Raw genomic sequence first — 21,880 nt, 5'->3', positions numbered from 1 at the left:
GTATTAGGAACTAATACAATAGACAATAGACAATAGGTGCAGAAGTAGACCATTCGGCCCTTCGAGCCTGCACCGCCATTCTGAGATCATGGTTGATCATCTACTATCAATACCCGGTTCCTGCCTTGTCCCCATAACCCTTGATTCCCCTATCCATAAGATACCTATCTAGCTCCTTCTTGAAAGCATCCAGAGAATTGGCCTCCACTGCCTTCTGAGGCAGCGCGTTCCATACCTCCACAACTCTCTGGGAGAAGAAGTTCCTCCTCAACTCTGTCCTAAATGACCTACCCCTTATTCTTAAACCATGCCCTCTGGTACTGGACTCTCCCAGCATCTGGAACATATTTCCTGCCTCTATCTTGTCCAATCCCTTAATAATCTTATATGTCTCAATCAGATCCCCCCTCAATCTCCTTAATTCCAGTGTGTACAAGCCCAGTCTCTCTAACCTCTCTGCATAAGACAGTCCAGACATCCCAGGAATTAACCTAGTGAACCTACGCTGCACCTCCTCCACAGCCAGGATGACCTTCCTTAACCCTGGAGACCAAAACTGCACACAATACTCCAGGTGTGGTCTCACCAGGGTCCTGTACAAATGCAAAAGGATTTCCTTGCTCTTGTACTCAATTCCCTTTGTAATAAAGGCCAACATTCCATTAGCCTTCTTCACTGCCTGCTGCACTTGCTCATTCACCTTCAGAGACTGATGAACAAGTACTCCGATATCTCTTTGTATTTCTCCCTTACCTAACTCCACACCATTCAGATAATAATCTGCCTTCCTGTTCTTGCTCCCAAAGTGAATAACCTCACACTTATTCACATTAAACGCCATCTGCCAAGTTTCTGCCCACTCACCCAGCCTATCCAAGTCACCTTGAATTCTCCTAACATCCTCTTCACATGTCACACTGCCACCCAGCTTAGTATCATCAGCAAACTTGCTGATGTTATTCATAATGCCTTCCTCTAAATCATTGACGTAAATTGTAAACAGCTGTGGTCCCAATACCGAGCCCTGTGGCACCCCACTAGTCACCACCTGCCATTCTGAGAAACACCCATTCACTGCTACCCTTTGCTTTCTATCTGTCAACCAGTTTTCTATCCATGTCAATATCCTCCCCCCAATGCCATGAGCTCTGATTTTACCCACCAATCTCCTATGTGGTACCTTATCAAATGCCTTCTGAAAGTCAAGGTACACCACATCCACTGAATCTCCCGCGTCTATCTTCCTGGTTACATCCTCGAAAAACTCCAATAGATTAGTCAAGTATGATTTGCCCTTGGTAAATCCATGCTGGCTCGGCCCAATCCTATCACTGCTATCAAGATATGCCGCTATTTCATCTTTAATAATGGATCTAGCATCTTCCCCACTACTGATGTTAGGCTAACAGGGTGATAGTCCTCTGTTTTCTCCCTCCCTCCTTTCTTAAAAAGTGGGATAACATTAGCCATTCGCCAATCCTCAGGAACTGATCCTGAATCTAAGGAACATTGGAAAATGATCACCAATGCATCCGCAATTTCCAGAGCCACCTCCTTTAGTACCCTAGGTTGCAGACCATCTGGACCTGGGGATTTGTTAGCCTTCAGTCCCATCAGTCTACTCATCACCGTTTCCTTCCTAATGTCAATCTGTTTCAGTTCCTCTGTTACCCTATGTCCTTGGCCCATCCATACATCTGGGAGATTGCTTGTGTCTTCCCTAGTGAAGACAGATCCAAAGTACTTATTAAATTCATCTGCCATTTCTCTGTTTCCCATAACAATTTCTCCCAATTCATTCTTCAAGGGCCCAACATTGTTCTTAACTATCTTCCTTCTCTTCACATACCTAAAAGAACTTTTGCTATCCTCCTTTATATTCCTAGCTAGCTTGTGTTCACACCTCATTTTTTCCTCCCCGTATTGCCTTTTTGGTTAAGTTCTGTTGCTCCTTAAAAATTTCCCAATCATCCGTCTTCCCACTCACCTTAGCTCTGTTATACTTCTTTTTTAATTCTATGCTATCTCTGACTTTCTTTATCAACCACTGTGACCACTTTCCCCCCTTTGAATCCTTCCTTCTCTGGGGGATGAACTGATTTTGCACCTTGTGCATTATTCCCAAGAATACCTGCCATTGCTGTTCCACTGTCTTTTCTGCTAGGATATCCGACCAGTCAACTTTGGCCAGCTCCTCCCTCATGGCTCCATAGTCTCCTTTGTTCAACTGCAATATTGACACTTCTGATCTGCCCTTATCCCTCTCAACTTGCAGATAAAAACTTATCATATTATGGTCACTACCTTCTAATGGCTCCTTTACTTCAAGATCACTTATCAAATCCTGTTCCTTGCACAACACTAAATCCAGAATAGCCTTAACCCTGGTCGGCTCTCGTACAAGCTGCTCCAAAAATACATCCCGTAGGCACTCTGCAAACTCCCTATCCTGGGGTCCAGTACCAACCTGATTTTTCCAGTTCACCTGCATGTTGAAATCCCCCATAACCACTGCGACATTTCCTTTGCCACATGCCATTGTTAACTCCCTATTCAACTTGCACCCAGTATCCATGCTACTGTTTGGGGGCCTGTAGATAACACCTATTAGGGTCTTTTTGCCCTTATTGTTCCTCAGTTCTATCCACACAGACTCTACTTCTCCTGATTCTATGTCCCCCCTTGCAAGGGACTGAATCTCATTCCTCACCAACAGGGCCACCCCACCCCCTCTGCCCACCTTTCTGTCCCTTCGATAGCACGTATACCCTTGTACATTCAATTCCCAGGTCTGGTCCCCCTGCAGCCATGTCTCCGTTATCCCAACAACATCATAGTTACCCATTCGCACCTGAGCTTCAAGCTCATCCGCCTTATTTCTGACACTTCGTGCATTCAGATATAGAATTTTTAACCCATTTTAACCCATAGTACTGTGGTAGTATTGGTAGTGTTCTAATTTGTAATGTATTTCATTTACTGTAAATGCATAAGTTGTTAAACAGTAGCTTGTCTATCTTATACCTTTTAAATTATTTCCATGAAACTTTGGCTACTTGGGGCAGCTGGTTATTTGGATCAAAATGTGCTGGTCCTGTTGTGTCATAAACATGAGAAGACTTTATCAATTTGGATGAAGGATCTTGGCCTGAAATGTTGACTGTTTACTCTTTTCCATAGATGCTGCCTGGCCTGCTGAGTTCCTCCAGCATTTTGTGTGTGTTGCTTTGGTTTTACTGTGCCCAATTAACCAGAATCCACTGTAGTTACTCCTTCAAGCTTTCATGCACAACTATATATGTACAGGAGGCAAGTGGCAAGTCCTTCTCTCCCCTTTGTATTCAATTTCCTCCAACCAAATTCTCCATTCTGAACATGGTATACTTTTTAACTTACGTTCCACAGTGAGAAAACAGGAAGTCTTGAAGCCTTTTGCATCACAAGTATACATTTTGGAATCTTCAGGTTTGCAGTCATGAATAATAAGCTTTCGAACTCTTCCATCAGCAATGATCTCATGCTTCTTGGTTTTATGTATTTCCTTTCCATCCTTAAGCCAAATAACCTCAGCATTCTCTCTGGACACCTCACACTCTAGTGTAGCTGTGGCTTCTTCTTCAACTGTTTGGTCCTCCAAAGGTTTTGTAAATTCAGCTGGAGGCTCTGTGAAAAATATATAATTGAAAATTCATTACCAAATATACTGTGGTAGAAAAAACATAATATCATATTAATTTGAGTTGTTGCATCTTTTACCTTTAACAATGAGCTTGGCAGATGTTGTGAAGCCTTTAGCAATGAGCTTAACTTCACCAGCTTCATTTAACTGAACGTTTCTTAGAGTGAAAGTGTGCCTTTTACCTTCCATGCGAGTCACAATCTAATCCAAAAACAAAAAATTCAAACTGTTAGCAAGTACAAATACTATTATTTGCCATATTATTAATACCAAAATAATCAGGTATTTTTCTCTAGGTCAAACAAATTATCTAGTTCAATCTACCATTGTATTTTGATTCTGACTATTTGATAGATTTCAAAATGTAGAATTTACTGTATACAACAATGCTATTTATAGCAAAAGGCTTCAACACTTCCTGTTTTCTCACTGTGGAATGCAAGTAAAAAGTACACCATGTGTACATTATATTTCCATACATTTAATTTTTTTAAGTTTCTTAAATATTTGAGCTAACTGTAGTATATTGCTCATTGCATGCTAATATTTTCCTTGTTAACAAATGAAGAATTGAAAGCTATATCAGTTAATTATATTTTATTTAATTATTCCACTTTACCATCTCAGTCTTTTTAGTATAATCTCAGTTTTTTAGTACTCCAAAATTAATAGTTCCTTTCATTGTTGTCAGTGAATGTGAATTAATCTTAAAAGGAAACTAAGGATCAAGGGTTAAAACTAAACTTGTTATCTTGTTCTATTTTGACAAGGCTAATTCCAAATTTATTTTAACTCAAGAAAAGAAACTTCAAGTATTGTAATGAATATATTGTGCATATCTATTTGCCGTTTGAAAGATATGTATCTATTTTACATGATAGAAGGACCTTGCTTTACAAAAGAAAGTAGTCCTTAATTCTTCTTACATAATTATTTAAGAATTTTATTGCACAAGCTTCTATTGTTAATGAAAGAAGTAAGCACTTTTCACTGAGATTTTTTGGTTATTCCTTTTCACATCAAGTAATCTTTTGGAGTACAAACATTGAGACTTGATGTTCAAGACAAGAATAAGAAAACATGATTGAAACATACAAAATTCTTTTTAGGTTTGCCAGGGTGGATGAAGGGATGATGTTTTCTGTGGCTGGATTGTTGGGAGGCAGTATTTACAACCTCAAAATAAGCAGTGATTCAGGATAAACATGAGAAGAAATTTCTTCACCTGGACAGTAATTAATCTTTGTATTTCTCAAACTGACATAGCTAAGACGGCTCAGTCACTATATACAAAATCTTATTCAATAGAGGAAACCTGAAGGGATGAATGAATGTCCACCGCTTCCATTCGTACGTTTTTTTAATGTTCATAATACAAATTTTATTGACTTGTAATCCAATAGAGTACAATGAGTCAAAAAGTCAGTATTATATGTTAAATACTGCTCATCAGCATTTAAGTGATTAAAATTAGCCACAGAAAGATCTGGTGAACTACACTGAACCCAGTCAAATGACTGATGCAGGATTACCATCTACGTTATGGACATATAGTTCAGTGGATTTGTGGAGTAAAAACTCTTGAAGATATAGACAAAATACTTCTTTTAATACTTTTAAGATCCCCATGGAGTATAAAAGAATAAAGTGACAACAGAAAATAAATATCAACATACTCTTTCGCTGGGCTCAAGTAATTTGTTCTTCAAGAACCACTGGACTTCAATTCCTTCATAGGACAGTTCACAATCAAAAGAAGCCGAATCTCCAGCAGTTACTGTCACATCTTTAAGGGGCCGGAGTAAGCTGATCACTCGAGCTTTAGATTTTAAAAAATATTTATATCTATTAGTTTCAGAAGAACTGTTTCTTTAATTTAAGATTCTTTAGCTTAAAGCAATGTAGAGAGTTAAAGCAACTCTTTACCTCTCTACATGAACAAAGTGAATTTAAAACCTGTAGAACACTTTCTTTTTCCTCAAAAGCAATACACCCAGCATTACAACTCAGACGCATCATATTAATTGATCATAAACCTTTCTGTCATTCTCTAAACTTGCAAATTTGGTGTATATATGTAACCCAATACTTCCTATGGTAAACTACAAACAAAGCATTGATGAAGGGTCTCAACCCAAAAACTGAAAAACTGACAGTCCATTTCCCTCCACAGATGCAGCTTGAGTTCCTCCAACATTTTGTGTGCTACCACAAAGTGTTGATTGGTTTTAGGTGAATAGCTTACAGCTGGTCAATAAATTCATGCCACTTTGCATATTCATTAGTCAAAGCCAAATATAATATTGGGAAATCTTAATGACTTATGAAGTGCGACTTTTTTCTGTATTAGTGACAGAACAGTAATGGAATATCTACCTTTGACTCTCAAATGAGCACTGGTTTTGGCATTCGCAGCCTGGAAATCAACTTCACCAGCTTGATCCATAAGTACATTGTACAATATAAGAAAATGTTTTGTGCCTTCCTTTTTGATTTCACAGTCCTAAATTATAAGTAAACAAAGATAAAGTTTAGGCTAGGAACACAGGAAAAGGTAACACTTAACTAATTTTCTAATGTTAAAACTCACTACAGAGGGATGTAAATTCTCCCCCTTTAGCTTCCAGTTGCCATGTACATCATCCTCAGAAATTTCTGTCTCAAAACGAGCAGTTTCTGTTTCTGTGACCTCAACACTGTACAATGGACGCAATATCTTAATGTGGCGTTCTGAAACAAAGTAATAGAAAATAATATTTCATTTAAAATATATTTATTTCACTTACTTAAAACATCAGTTCTGAGTCATAGCAGTAAGCAATTCTAAAAAACACAGAATAATAGGCATTACAACCAATAAGAGAGCATACAGTTATTTTTACCTTCAATATTTAGATTGGCTGATGTGTTGTCTGAGCCACAGTCACAAGAATATTGCCCCTGGTCATTTTTCATTGCTCTTTTAATGATTAATATTCGCTTCTTCCCATCTGCTTTAATCTGAACATTCTTTGAAGGGATCAGTTCCTTCCCATCCTTAAACCATCTAACTGGTGCAGCAGATTTACTGATTTCACACTGGAATACAACTTCATCTTTTTCCACAGCTGTGTAATCTTGTAGTTTGTTTATAAAATATGGATCGCCCTCTAAAAAATTCAAAAGATGAGGAAAGTTGGAAACACTGAAGATTAAATGCAGTATTTTAGTTCAAAACTTAATTAGTAAATTATGTGTTTACATATATTTACCAAGCACTATAAGTTTAGCCTCTGAACTTTTGTCCATTGCTTCAACCTTAATAAGTGAAGTATCATCGATGGTCACATCTTTGAAAGTAATAGTATGGATCTTATTCTCGTCTTTCATAGTCACTGAACGACTTGGATGCAGGCGGACATCATTTTTGTACCATACAACTGGAATGTTCTCATGTGAAAGCTCAGCTACAAATGCTGCAGTTTCACGCTCTTTTACAGTCTGATCTTCAAGAGGTTTGGTGAATTCAAGTCGTATGCCTGTGAAAAATAAATTTTATTAACTTCACGCCTGATTATTAAGAAAGCAACTTTACCTGGTGATGAACTTATTCACTGTTAGTTTTACTTGCCTTGGATTATTAGTTTGCCACTTGTCCTCTTATCCTCTGCTTCAAACATGTATTTTGCCTCATCATCAAATGCAGCTTCTTTAATAGTTAACATGTGTTTTAGTCCTTCTGCTAACATTTCAAATTTATCACTAGGTTGAATTTCATCACTTCCTTTTAACCAGCGGAAAGTCTTGGCTTTTCTAGATACTTCGCATTCAAACTTGGCTTCGTCTTTCTCATACACTTTCACATCATTAAGCGGTACAATGAAAGTGAGTGGAATTTCTGGAGGGAAATACAGCAAGTAAACTTAGACAGTTTGTATTAAATATTTAAAAAATCATGCTATTGTTACAAATAAATATACAAGCCTGAACAATACTTACTGAAACAGCAGAATAAAATAATATTTGTGGCTTTCAAGTGAATTTAAATTACCTTTGACTTTCAGAGTTGCTGCAGATTTAGCATTTGCAGCTTGGAAAGACACTTCTCCAGAATCACTTAGCTTGCAGTTGTAAAGGGCCAGAATGTGTTTTTTGCCATCTTCAATAATCTCACATTGCTGTAAGATGTAAGGCAACCAAAATAAATTTGGATGATGTTCATTTATGTTAACAGACTGTGTAATCTTCTTACCCAAATATATTTAGTTACCTATGTATTTTTGAGCACTTATTAAAATCATGATTCTACCATGAAAGTGGTTAATTCATTAACATAATTCTACAATTGTAAAGTAAAATTATTTACCCCACAGTAATTCCAAAACCAAAAAAAAAAACAATATTTAATTCCAAACCAAATGAGGAAAATGACATACAGGTGAAAGTAGCAAAGTTTCGCCTTTCAGCTTCCACTGGAGATGGACATCAGTTTCTGAAATCTCCACTTCAAAACGGGCAGTTTCACCTTCAAAGATTTCTACGCCATGTAATGGGTGCACCACCTTGATGATGCGAGCTGTAATCATATTAATATTAAAAATTGAAGTGTAAACTGCACATTTAGAAACTATAACTAATAAAAAATATATAGATATTTATTCATAAGGTATATACCTTCAATATTGACAGTGGCTTTTGTCTTGTCAGTTCCACAGTCACATTCATATTCACCCTGGTCTTTACTGTCAACTCTCTTGATTGTCAAACTACAGCGTTTCCCAACAGCTTTCACTGAAATTGTTTTTGATGCTTTGATTTCATTGCCATTCTTTAGCCATTTAACTGGTACTTCTTTGCTCACTTCACATTCAAGAGTGATGTCATCTCTCTCGACAGCAGTATAATCTTGCAACTTAACAGTGAAGTAAGGATCAGCCTCTGCGGATGAAAAAATAACACTAATGTTCTGCCTGAAGAAAGGTTGCTTCTCTAACAGAAGATAACTTTTCAAAACTTCTCACTGAACATCAATAATAACATAATTCTACTTTTTAATATTTTCTTAACCATTACGTTAAGGACCACAAACAAATACATGGTGCCTTATCAATTAATAGCAGAATTTTAAAAATTGGTTTACTCAATACTCACCTAGGACAGTCAGATTACATCTTGAGGAGAGCTGAGCAACTTCTGCCCGTATTTGACATGTATCATCAAGAGTTACTTCTTTAATTTCTAATGTGTGCTTCTTCCCATCACTGGAGACCAAAGCTGTTCGGCTTGGATGAATTTTATTCTCATTTTTGTACCAAGTCACTGGGAGATTTTCATGTGAGAGCTCAATTTCAAAATGAGCTGTGTTACCTTCTTTGACTGTCTGATCTTTTAGTGGTGTAATGAACTTCAATCGCAGACCTTAAAATATGAAGTCATGTATGAACAGTTAATATTACAGCAAATTAAGATAATGTGATTAATTATTCATTTCAAATACAAACATTGACAGGTAAACTGCTATTATTGCCAATCAATAAAACGAAAGATGCTGTAAATCTGAAATACAAACAGAAACTGTTGAAAACATTTAGCGAGTAAGGCCACACTTATGGGAAGAGAAGTTGAGCTCATAGTTTAGGGCAAAACACCCTCAATCAGAACTGGGAAAGAGAGAATACAAGTTGGTTTTGTATTGTAGAGAGAATGTATCTGGATCAAGAAAGGATGCATCTAGAACTGTTGTAGAAGAGCAAAGCTCTAGGAAATAGATAAATTGTTATCTGAAGTTGCAGAATTCTGTTTTGAGTCCAGAAGGTCCTGAGGATGACTCAGTAGTGTAGCAATTAGTGTAATGCTAGTACAGTGCCAGCGACTTGGGTTCAATTCTTGCTTAGTGTCTGTAAGAAGTTTGTATGTGCTCCCTGTGGTCACATGGGTTTCCTTTGGGTGCTCCAGTTTCCTCCCACATTTCAAAGATGCATGGATCAGTAGGTTACCTGGTCACATGGGTGTAACTGGGTGCCGCGGGCTTGTTGGGCTGAAAAGGCTTGTTACCTTGCTATAGCTCTTTAAAAAAAGCTCCAACATGTTTTTATAGAAAAAGAGGTGATTTTCCTCATTAACCTATTAATCTACAACTTATACCCACTGTAACTGTGATCTCATCTTACTAAAGATATTTATTTTCACCAATCCATCTGCTTACTACCTCTTCTATAACTGAAAACTAACTTGTTTTCCTTACGTTTACAGTTCTAATAAAGGGTTTTCAATCTTAAACATTAATTGAGTTTCCCTTTTCACAGATGCTGCTGGACTTGCTGAGTTTTTCCACCAATAGTTGCTACCGTTGCCTGCTAGCCTTAGCTCTTTACCGTTCCCTCTGAGCGCCACTCCAGCGATTTCAGGACATAATCCAAGTAGACACTTGACTGCAAAATTGATATTTTGCACTGAAGTTCTGCTTGCTTCCTCAAAGAAATTTAAAAGATGGAGCTCTTTGAAAGAGAGCAAGGGAATTTTTCCCTAGTTTCATTGCGAATGCTTATCATCCATAATGCAATATATTTGGTCATTAGTTCTTAGCAGTTTGTGGGGAAATTGTGTGCTTCAGTAAGTATTTCTTTGTAATCTGAGACATTCAGAGCTCTTGAAAGTTACTAGGAAATGGATTTATGGTAAGTAGCATGTAAAGCCGAAATGGTCACTAAATATACAGTATATGACATACTTAGAATGATGAAACCGGAATCTTTAGAAAATGTCAAGCAAGGATGGCAGCAGAAATAATTAACTACTATATATTTATTGGAATAAAATATTTGAATGGTTCATGTAAACAAAGTTAGTTAAGTGCTGTAGGCATATTCAGCCAATCTGTAGTTTAAATACGTTAGGAAAAAACCTACCAGTCACAGTCAGTTTTGCAGTTGACCTCTTGCCTTCAACTTCAGCAGTATAATCTCCTTCATCATCAAAGGTTGAGTTATTGATAACAAGAATGTGCTTCTTTCCATCTCTGACTAAATCATACTTTTCACCACTCTTAAGTATGTCCGTGCCTTTCATCCACAAAATATTTGGAACCTCCTTGTTAAGTAGACACTCAAACCGTGCCTGGCGCTTCTCTGGAACAGTCACGTCTTTTAATGGTGTTGTAAAGTCGACTTCTAATTCTGCAAAACATAGTTAGAGAAAGCTGTATTCATAAAAACTGGTCAGTCCATTTTTTGTGAAATTTCTTCATCCTTGTTATAACAAAGAAAACCACTCTGAATTCATCAGGAATTGTTAATTACCTTTAACTCTCAAATAAGCAATGGACGTAGCATTGCGAGCCTTGAAGACAACTTCACCAGCTTGATCCAATTTGACATCATGAAGGACCAAGAAACGTTTATTATCTTCTGATTTTATTTCACAAGTCTAGAAAGTAGAGATTACAATTTACTGTTCCTTTAAAAGAACAATGCCCTCAAATTTCATTTTTCAAAATAATATTCTAAAATCTGGAGAAAAGCTTACAGGTGATGGTCGTAGAATCTCTCCTTTGAGCTTCCATTCAACTGGAACATCTTGAGAAATCTCTGTTTCAAATGTGGCTGTTTCTTTTTCATAAATTTCCACACTTTGTAATTCAGTAAGTATGTCTATCTCTCTCTCTAAAAATAGATTAAATGCATTTTTTCATTGAAGGGCAGAACTTACAGTACATCAGTAAAACCTAAAATATTTTCATGAATTCCTGACTTAAAGACCATTATCAAGCTCTGGAAGGGGAATCAGAACAGATAACTAAATATAGGTGGGTTATTATATGGAGCAAATAAAAAATGAATATCTGTGGTAACCAGAGTTGAGTTAATGTTCAAAGCAAAGATGGTTTTAATATTTCTGACCATGTTGGATTGTTGGCTGATAAAATGAAAACTACTCAAGCACATTGTTTTATGGCTGTTTGTAGGTTGAAAATTTTTGAGTTATTTAACTAACGACAAGAATAATATTGATGGACAAAAAATTCATTATTTCTACAAAGGTCAAAAACTCTGAAGGACCATAGGACCATTGGGTGGGATGTACTGTTATCACTGCCTGCGAACTCTACCACCCCACATTCAATTGTTCCTGATGAAGAGGGTCAATCTGCACCATGGAGACAAGGTCATTGTATAACTATGCTTCAGATGTTGCTATGTAGAGGTATTGCCCCTGAACACCTTTAAAGCCTTTGACAAATGTCAAAGCTGGAGTGAAGCTTTGACATTTACCAAAACCCATAAATAAATTGAACAGCTTTAAATATGTTAGATTAACACGTTTTTAAAAATTTCTCTTTGTAAGTTAAATAGTTAAAGAAAAATCTTACCTTCTCAATACTGCAAGTCAGTAATTTCTCACTTACTCAAAATTATTTATATAACATTTATCTGTATATATAGCAACGTTTTCGGAATCAAGCCTTGAAAAGTCTGCAAGTACATTCTTTCAGCTTATATTGTAAAAGCAGCTGGAACTGCTGTCAGGATTGATGCAGGCACCAGATTAGAGTCATCAAGTTTTCCTCCATCCCTAATGTCCTTGCATTGTCTTCATCCTGAAAAACTGATGGTCCTGAACATCTGGTGACTAGTGCAAGAGCTGACACATCTACAAGGCCAACTGCAACAATGCACACATACAGTACTGCTCTTTCTGATTCTTTCATTTCTACCATCTGGATGACCATGGGTAACAGATGCACTGCAATGCCATCGCCTCAGCAAGTTCACTGAAAGTCACACTTTAAATTCAGCTTGGGAAAATATCTTCATCATCATTGGGTTAAAATTGTGAAGCTCCCAACCCCAAGTCTGAATGAGAAGCTCGATGATAAGGACTGTGGTGGTTTACGGTGTTAGCTCATCACCACCTTCTCAAAGGCAGTTGGGATAGCTAATTAATGCTAGCCTTACTAGCCATGGCCACATCCATTAGCATGTTAGAAAAACTGCAATTATGAATTTAACCAAAACTTATGGCAAAATGAATTAAAATTAGTAAACCTATAATTATTATTAATATAAGCCTAGCTAGTAATGTTAGAAGTTGAATATACATTACTGCAAGTAACAGAAGACTGACCATCAACTATCAGATTGGCCGTAGAAGCCTGCCCTTCCACTTCCACTGTGTATTCACCAATATCTTCTGGGGCTGCATCCTTCACAGTGAGACGAAGAATTTTGCCCTCTTTCTTAATTTCATATTTTGCATTGGGTTCCACTGGAATCTCTTCTTCACCTTTGAACCATTTGATATTTGGTGTGTCTTTAGCAATTTCACATTCAAAGGTAGCAGTTCCCTTTTGTTTGACCCGTTGGTCCCGGACAGGTTTGACAAACCACTTCCTGACAATCTCTGGAAGATAAAAAGATAGGAACTAAAACCAGTCCTCAAATGCTCATCTCTTATTGCTTCACTTATATAAATCATCCACGTGATTGGGGTTTCCAGCAATTCTACTCTTGGTTCATCCACTTTTACTAACCTTGTACGGTAACTTTCCCTTCGCATCTTATATTTGCAGTCTCAACAGAAAACACTCCAGCATCTTCGAAGTCAGCACTTGAGATAGTAATGGAACGCTGCAACCCAATGACGCTAATTGCGTATCTGGTCTGTGTTTCATCAAGTGGTTCACCATCCTTCTTCCAAATTACAGGTTTGTCTTTTGTCAGCTCACAGATCAGATATAAGGGCTGTCCTTTGAAGACAGTAATTTCCTCATCCAATGTTTTAAAGAAGGCCACTGGTAATTCTAAAATAGTTTTGGGAAAATAGAATTAATTAAATTGTGCACAATCTTCAGTAATGTTTATTGCTTCAAATTGAGTGATTTAGATTATATTGGCTGTTAAAATAAAACAAGACCATAAGACAAAGGAGCAAAAGACAGCCATTCGGCCTATCGAGTCCGCTCTGCTATTTTATCATGAGCTGATCCATTCTCCCATTTAGTCCCACTCCCCCGCCTTCTCGCCATAACTTTTGATGCCCTGGCTACTCAGATACCTATCAATCTCTGCCTTAAATACACCCAATGACTTGGCCTCCACTGCCACCCGTGGCAACAAATTCCATAGATTCACCACCCTCCAGCTAAAAAAAATTTCTTTGCATCTCTGTTCTGAATGGGCGCCCTTCAATCCTTAAGTCATGCCCTCTCGTACTAGACTCCCCCATCATGGGAAACAATTTTGCCACATCTACTCTGTCCATGCCTTTCAACATTCGAAATGTTTCTATGAGGTCCCCCCTCATTCTTCTAAACTCCAAGGAATACAGTCCAACAGTGGACAAATGTTCCTCATATGTTAACCCTCTCATTCCCAGAATCATTCTAGTGAATCTTCGCTGAACCCTCTCCAATATCAGCACACCCTTCCTTAAATAAGGAGCCCAAAACTGCCCGCAGTACTCTAAGTGAGGTCTTACCAGCACCTTATAGAGCCTCAACATCACATCCCTGCTCCTATACTCTATTCCTCTAGAAATGAATGCCAACATTGCATTCGCCTTCTTCACCATTGACTCAACCTGGAGGTTAACCTTAAGGGTATCCTGCACGAGGACTCTCAAGTCCCGTTGCATCTCAGAACTTTGAATTCTCTCCCCATTTAAATAATAGTCTGCCCATTTATTTCTTCTGCCAAAGTGCATAACTTTACACTTTCCAACATTGTATTTCATTTGCCACTTCTCTGCCTACTCTCCCAATCTATCCAAGTCTCTCTGCAGGTTCTCTGTTTTCTCAGTGCTACCGGCCCCTCCACCTATCTTTGTATCATCAGCAAACTTAACCACAAAGCCATCTATTCCATAATCCAAATCGTTGATGTACAACGTAAAAACAAGCGGCCCCAACACGGACCCCTGTGGAACACCACTGGTAACCGGCAGCCAGCCAGAACAGGATCCCTTTATTCCCACTCATTTCCTGCCAATCAGCCAACACTCTATCCACGTATGTAACTTTCCCGTAATTCCATGGGCTCTTACCTTGTTAAGCAGCCTCATGTGTGGCACGTTGTCAAAGGCCTTCTGACAATCCAAATATACAACATCCACTGCATCTCCCTTGTCTAGCCTACTTGTAATTTCCTCAAAAATTTGCAACAGGTTTGTCAGGCAGGATTTTCCTTTAAGGAAACCATGCTGAGTTCTGCCTCTCTTGTCATATGCCTCCAGGTACTCCATAACCTCATCCTTGACAATCGACTCCAACAATTTCCCAACCACCGCTGTCAAGCTAACAGGTCTATAATTTCCTTTTTGCTTCCTTGCCCCCTTCTTAAATAGCGGAGTGACATTTGCAATCTTTCAGTCCTCCGGAACCATGCCAGAGTCTATTGACTTTTGAAAGATCATTGCTAATGCCTCCGCAATCTCCACAGCTACTTTCTTCAGAACACGCGGGTGCATTCCATCTGGTCCGGGAGATTTATCTACCTGTAGACTAAAACTTCAGCTTCCACAGTACCTTCTCCGTCGTAATTGTGACTGTGCACACTTCTCTTTCCTGACACCTTGAGTGTCTGGTATACTGCTGATGTCTTCCTCAGTGAAGACTGATGCAAAATACTCATTCAGTTCCTTCGCCATCTCCTTATCCCCCATTACAATTTCTCCAGCATCATTTTCTTTCAGTCCTATATCTACTCTCACCTGTCTTTTACTCTTTATATACTTGAAAAAGCTTTTAGTATCCTCTTTGATATTATTTGCTACTTTCCTTTCATAGTTCATCTTTTCCCTCTTAATGACCTTCTTAGTTACAAATGGTCAAGTATTTAACTGACTAGTTTAGCTTAACAATAACCTTAATTTCACTGGGTTCATATAACAATGAACAGTCTCATTTTTGTTCTCCATCAGACAGGAATGCAAAATACCTTGGACAATTAGTTTAGCTGTAGACGTTTTTTCTTGCTTGCCAAGGCGGCCGACACAGGTATATTCACCCGTATCTGAAAGCTGCACATCAATGATATTCAACTTTCTATCCTTGCCATCGGAGGTGAATTTATATTTTGGACCTTCTCTTATAGTGCCCCCGTCCTTCATCCAAGATGTTAATGCCGTAGATGGGGAAATCAGGCATTCAAATGTAGCAGATGAACCTACTGACTCTGCTTCTTCCAACACAATATCTTGTAACTCTTTGACAAATTTCAGCTGGACTGCTTTAAGCTGGAACCCTGCAAATGGTGGTTCCTCTGAAGGTGGCCTCCCTCCACCTGGTTTAAGTGGCTTCTTGTCTCCTTCTCCAGGTGATGGTGTCTTTCTCGCTAAAATTCAAATTTGAACATAAATAGATTGGATTTTATTAGTTTAATTGCATGCTTATGGAGAATGTTTTATAGGAATGAAACATTTAAAGGTCAGTTTTAGTTGTTAAAGTTCAGTGATGACTAGTGAAACAAAATTCTGAAAATTTGGTCTTCGTCCTTCTCAGAGGTTAACTAGTACATGAAACCCAGCATTCAAAGACTATGCATTCCATCATGCGATAATAATTGCACAGCAAAATTACACCCCATTCAGCTATTTTAAAGTTCTGTTTGAATAGATCTACAATATAGTCTTCAGATATCACTGAGTAATTTTCAGTAACAACGAATCTACACAATCCAAAACAATGCATTTTGCACACAAACAGAGGACGATAGATGCATTAAAGTATCAAATCTAATACTGTGATCATGATCTAATTATATACATAGAACATATTAGAAATTTCTTCTGCTTACTTCTAGAGCAATTCTTCCACAGCAAAATTAATTGCAGAGAGAATACAACAGCAGTGCACAAATAGATTACGTGTAAACTAGATTAATTGAACTCATCATGTAGCTTTATAGAGCTGCAGGCATCCAACAGGAGAGTAGTACATGCAAAATTAAACTCTTCAGTCCATGCAGCCATTTAGTAACTGGAAGGTAACACAAATTGATTTGACATTAAATTTTAAAATAACTGAAATGTAGTAGAACATTTTACTTTGTTTGCTCTGATGTGCGTGGTTTTTAAGTTGGATGCTTTAGAAAGCATTATCACTTATTCATTGAAATTGTATTGTATATGTGTACACCTAGTGCTCCTTGGTGCTTGAGGAACAAATATAAATATTTACAAACAAACATGGATTCTTAATGCCATTATGTGCATGCTAACCCTTCTCACCTCTTAAAAAGCCTCTACCCTTGCCGGCTTCCTCAGTTGGTGCCTTAGCATCTGCAGTGAGACAGTAACTTAATTATCAGCACATCATTACTACACTGCAAATCAAAAATGTTATGAGCCTTCCTTAATAAAATGATATGACAAGAATGTGTAACTCAAATGTAAAAGTATATTGAAATATCATACATAATATCTATTATATATATTATGTATGAAAGTATGAAAAACACAAAAATAATGAAAAATGGTACTTCCATTGCTTTGATATGCTAAGCAAAAGTTCATTCATGCAACCAAAGAAGAATTAACATTGTAAAAGATGTATTAGTTTAGAATGAGTAAAATATATAACCATACAATTTGAATGTTTAATAGAAATCATATTGAATATAATGAATAATGAATATAATGAAAAATGATTAAATTCATTCATAGTTCTGTTAATAGCGACATTAAAGCAATTTAAGACATTTTTTCCCTTGGGAGTCATTGGACTACACAGACCAAATACAAGCAACAAACACAAATTTTAGACTTCACACAATTGACGACAATACTTCATGCACACAAAAACAAATTGCATTGCCAGGAGAAACAAACACACTTAACAAAGATGAACACATACAACATTAAGGAACATTGATTCATTTTCTAAAGCACAAGATATGAACAATAAGTTTGGTAGATTTGCAGCAGTCCTCTCACCTCGTCGTTGGAAAGGCTTCGAAGGAGTCTCAATTGCACCTTCTTGTACTTCTTCATCATCTTCATACTCCCAATCAACTGATGAGCCACCTTCCTCTTCTTCAGTTAGCTCCCATTCCCGTAATTCTTCTATTGACATTTCTTCTGATTCTACTTCATAGTCTTCTGATGATGATACTATTTCAGAAGGAACTTTCTTCATGTGCACTATTTCCTGCTCTTTTTCTGCTAAACTCTCTTTGCCAGCTTTAAGGTGTGCAACATCCCTAGGAGTAAGTACTTTTTTTACAGGTATTTTCTGTGACTTTTCTTCTACTACAAGTTCCTTTGAGGGAACCTTCTTTAATTCTATATTTTCCTTTTGATCTTCCAAAACTGGAATTTCTCTCTTCCCAGTTTTATAAATTGCTGTATCAGCCAAATCTTTGGGAGTCAATACTTTCTTTATTGATATTTTCTGTGGCTTTTCTTCCATAGCAATACCTTTCGAAGAGACCTTCTTCAACTCTACATGATCTTTGTCTGTTTCTGACACTGGGCTTTTTCCCTTTCCAGTTTTAAGAATTGGAACATCAGATAAATCCTTTGGTGTCAATACTTTCTTCATAGGCATCTTCTGTAGCTTTTCTTCTACAACATCTTTTGATGGTATTTTCTTCAACCCCACATGATCCTGTTGTTTCTCCTGTTCCTGTAAAACTGTAGTTTTTCTTTTGTCAAATTTAGTACCTGCAATTGTTTTTTCTTCTTTAGGAACTGCTGTAACCTTTTCAGCCAATTTTTCAATCTTTTGTGGTTCCTTTTCACCAGATGTTTTTCCTTTCAAGGGAATATCTTTCAGAGTAACCATTTTTTGTTCCTCTTTCATAACAGAAACTTTCCCCTTACTAATTTCTAGAGGAAGTTCATCACGTTTTTCTTTAGAGGAAACAATTTTTTTATCAGGTAATATCTTAGGAACATCAATCTCTTCTGTGATGAATTCAGGTACTCTTGTTGATGGAGTTGTTTCGAAAACAAATTCTCTGGGTACTCCCTCAACTGGAAAAACTTCTATATCTTTAGATATTCCTTCTTTGGAAGGTGGTTCACTTCCTGGTTTAGGAATACTTTTGGGAAAATCAACTTTTGTGAGGTAAGGATGTTCTGTTTTCTCCCCAACAGGCTGAGAGAGTGTACCACGTTTTCTCAGTATAACATGCTTTTCTTCTTCTTCCTCTTCTCCAAGTAATTTACCAGGCTTTGTCAATGGGTAAATGTTCTCCTTCTCGGCACCAGGTATTTTAGCTTGTCTTATTGACTTTTTCTCCCTATCGCTTATCTTCAAAGGAATTGCTTCTGTTTCGGTTACAAACATAGGCATCTCTTTACTTTTGTCAACTTTAGGAACATCATCAATCTTTTCCAGTGTTACTTGTTTCTCCATAACTTTTTCATCAATGTGTATTTCATGAACTTTCTTTGACACACTACGTTTTTCCTTTAATGCTTCTTTTTTAGGAATTGTCTCAAGCTTTTTGAACTGCACTTTATCTGTTTCTTCCTTTTGCTTAGGGATGTAATTAAGTTTCTTTAGTGCAACTGGCTCTTTATCCACTTCTTTTGGTGGTACCCTACTAACTAATTTTGGTAATATTTTGTATGTTTCATCCTTTTCAAGGGAGGTTTTCTCTTTATCCTTGTCTATTTTAGGAATCTCATCAACAATCTGTAAAGCTACTTCTTTTTTTGTTTCTATCTCTTCTAACATCATACCTGGTTTCTTTGGCAATTCATCAGCTTCAATTTCTTTAAGGCTTTCAGTAGATTTCCTGAGATTTAACCCTATTTCTTTGTCATCTTCTTTATGGGGTCTCACTTCTTCATATTTCGCTTTCTCAGGAACCTTACTACGTTTCTTCAATATTGAAATTTCTATATCTTCTATTTCTTTTGGAATTTGGACTGAAGGTTTTAGTTTCAAAGATGGCTTGGATTTTTCTGCAGCTATAAAGGGTTTCATATTCAATTTAGTGATAAATCAGCAAAGATTTCTGCAATCCCCAAAAAGAACAGTCTAACATCAAAATAAAAGTTATAGTCTAAAAACCACACTGGTGTTCTCCAAATATAAACATACAGTGAAACTTCTCCAGAATCAACGAAATTTAAAAATAAAAACACATTAACAGAAAGAATCACAAGACAAGTTACATAATTTTTTAACTATTTAAGTAGACTGAAGAGACAATTTGATACAACTAGAACACAACATTTAGGATCCAGTGGAAATCTATATAATTTTAAATTTAATACACAAATAGAAACAGAGAATGTACATAATACATTTTTGAGTTGAATATTTTAAATTTAAATACAATAGGATTCGAGAAATTGTACCTTTAGCAGGTTTCTTGACTGGCCCCGGTGTAGTGATGGGGAGTGTAGTAACAGGCACTTCCTCAGTTTCTGGCTCTTTGGAAATAGCATCAAACATTGTATTAAAACAAAAGTTGAAGCTTAAAATACAAGACTATATGGAGATTACTGTATCCTTACTATTAATAATAATGTTTGAAACATTTTTACATGTTATCTCATTGGCTCAGTCGCTAGAATTTTGTTGGTAATATTTTGATGTGCACTATCCTTCTATTTTATATAACAGGTCAAATAAAAAGGTTTTTTTTAAATAGACTCAGTCAATTGGAAAAATTATTTACTTTCTGCCTTGGAGAAAAGAATAACTTTCATTGAGAACAGACAACAAAAATATAAAAATGCAAAATTATATCACATTATATTCATATTGCTTTTTAAATGTCTCTATCCTTAAACTTTCAAAGAAGTAATCAAGTGCAATGGGATTAAATTTCAGTTTCAGGGTTGCTATACAACATCTACATTCATTACAACATTTTATTACCAATTAAGACTGTAAAAATGTTTCCTGGTGGTAAAATTAAGACAATAAGTGAGTTAATAAATAAAAGAAAATTAAAGGCAAGTATCATTAATTGAGGAATGGAATGGGGAAACACAAGAATTAAACAACAGTAAATGATTAAATGTGATGAAATGTAAAATGTAGTATGGAATTTACACTAGTGACACAAAATGATGAGTGACACTCATTTGTGTACCTTCCATCGATTCCAAATCTTGTTTCACTGGAACAGTGACTAGATCATCTTTAGGTTCAATCTTCTCAGCAACCGTAGTCACTTCAAAAAATATTTTTATTCAAATATTTAGCTTTTATGTATATGTTTTAAATCTCTGGCAATATTCACTAAAGACAAATGGACATGTTTAATGCTCAGTTATTAACAATGTTCCAGAAGTAACTGTGGTGCTTTTGGAACATTATTAATGAAGGCAATTTGAATAGCCATTTCTTTATTTTATTGGATAGATTTAATAAGCAATATTTGAGGGTTAATTATTTTTATCATTTAAATATTCACGTATAGGTACAGTTAATGATAAAGATAATAGTCAAAATAATGGCAAAGATGTAACAATAAACATTGGGTCCAGTAAAAGTCATCCAGAAATATTACACTAATGTTGAATCTGATCTTAGTTGGGCAAGAAATAAAAAGCTTTCTGTACAGTCTTACTTCCTATGTAGTCTTCATGGTTAATCTCCAACTTGGCCTATCTTAGTCAAGATTTATAGTATATTTTGGTAGCTGGTGGTACATCTTTAATGAGAAAGACTCTTCACCTAGTAACCAGCAATAATGAAGGAATTTCCATTTAGATAAGATGGGTTTTATGAAATATTCCAAAAATTTGTAAATTTTTGTTCTCAAAAATCAAAAGCATCAAAACAAATATCAATAGTACAATGCATAAGAAAGAAGAGATCCAGTGTTACTAGAAAACATTTGAAATGAAGTTGTTAACACTGGACATAAAATGTTATAACAAGTAAGGGCCTTGTAAAGAACCTTCATAATTATTTTCATTGATTGTGAGATTCAGCAGATACTTTTAAACAGAATCTTCCAATAAATTAATTTTATACCTTTCTGTGTAGTAACTTGCATCTTTATTGGAGGTGTAACTTCAAGAATGTTTTCACGTGCAATCTTCTTTTCAGTATCAATAATTTTGCTGGGTAAAATTTCTTTGTCAATTTTAACAACTTCTTCCCGTAAAATATTCACAGTGGGCTCAACACCTTGATCATATAAAATTATCTCGTCGGCTTCAACAGCTTCCTGTAAAAGCTTCTCATCAGTTTCAAATATTTCTTCAGCTAAAATCTTTTCCATCTGAACAGTTTCCTTAGGTAAAATCAACTCA

The 21,880-nt window shown here is 36.5% G+C and overlaps 1 protein-coding gene across 1 annotated transcript in view; it reads right to left on the bottom strand.

The window, feature by feature from the left end:
* ttn.1 (titin, tandem duplicate 1) overlaps positions 1-21,880 on the bottom strand; it is a 377,466-nt gene that overhangs the window by 114,286 nt on the left and 241,300 nt on the right. Inside the window, exons 130-150 of the mRNA XM_063052084.1 lie at positions 20,710-20,790; positions 19,967-20,041; positions 16,883-16,933; positions 15,592-15,987; positions 13,188-13,457; positions 12,782-13,057; positions 11,183-11,319; positions 10,957-11,083; positions 10,567-10,833; positions 8,810-9,076; positions 8,333-8,596; positions 8,095-8,234; positions 7,710-7,836; positions 7,290-7,556; positions 6,931-7,197; positions 6,562-6,828; positions 6,270-6,409; positions 6,056-6,182; positions 5,356-5,498; positions 3,757-3,880; positions 3,397-3,663 (exon numbers count right to left, since the gene is read on the bottom strand). Of these exons, the coding sequence (XP_062908154.1) occupies positions 3,397-3,663; positions 3,757-3,880; positions 5,356-5,498; positions 6,056-6,182; positions 6,270-6,409; positions 6,562-6,828; positions 6,931-7,197; positions 7,290-7,556; positions 7,710-7,836; positions 8,095-8,234; positions 8,333-8,596; positions 8,810-9,076; positions 10,567-10,833; positions 10,957-11,083; positions 11,183-11,319; positions 12,782-13,057; positions 13,188-13,457; positions 15,592-15,987; positions 16,883-16,933; positions 19,967-20,041; positions 20,710-20,790 (4,080 nt within the window). The remainder of the gene's footprint in view (positions 1-3,396; positions 3,664-3,756; positions 3,881-5,355; positions 5,499-6,055; positions 6,183-6,269; positions 6,410-6,561; positions 6,829-6,930; positions 7,198-7,289; positions 7,557-7,709; positions 7,837-8,094; positions 8,235-8,332; positions 8,597-8,809; positions 9,077-10,566; positions 10,834-10,956; positions 11,084-11,182; positions 11,320-12,781; positions 13,058-13,187; positions 13,458-15,591; positions 15,988-16,882; positions 16,934-19,966; positions 20,042-20,709; positions 20,791-21,880) is intronic.

This window comes from Mobula hypostoma, chromosome 6, assembly GCF_963921235.1.
Source record: "Mobula hypostoma chromosome 6, sMobHyp1.1, whole genome shotgun sequence".
Classification (NCBI taxonomy): Eukaryota; Metazoa; Chordata; class Chondrichthyes; order Myliobatiformes; family Myliobatidae; genus Mobula; species Mobula hypostoma.
The sequence above is the reverse complement of the archived record's forward strand: the minus strand, read 5'-3'. Positions and strand labels throughout refer to the sequence as shown.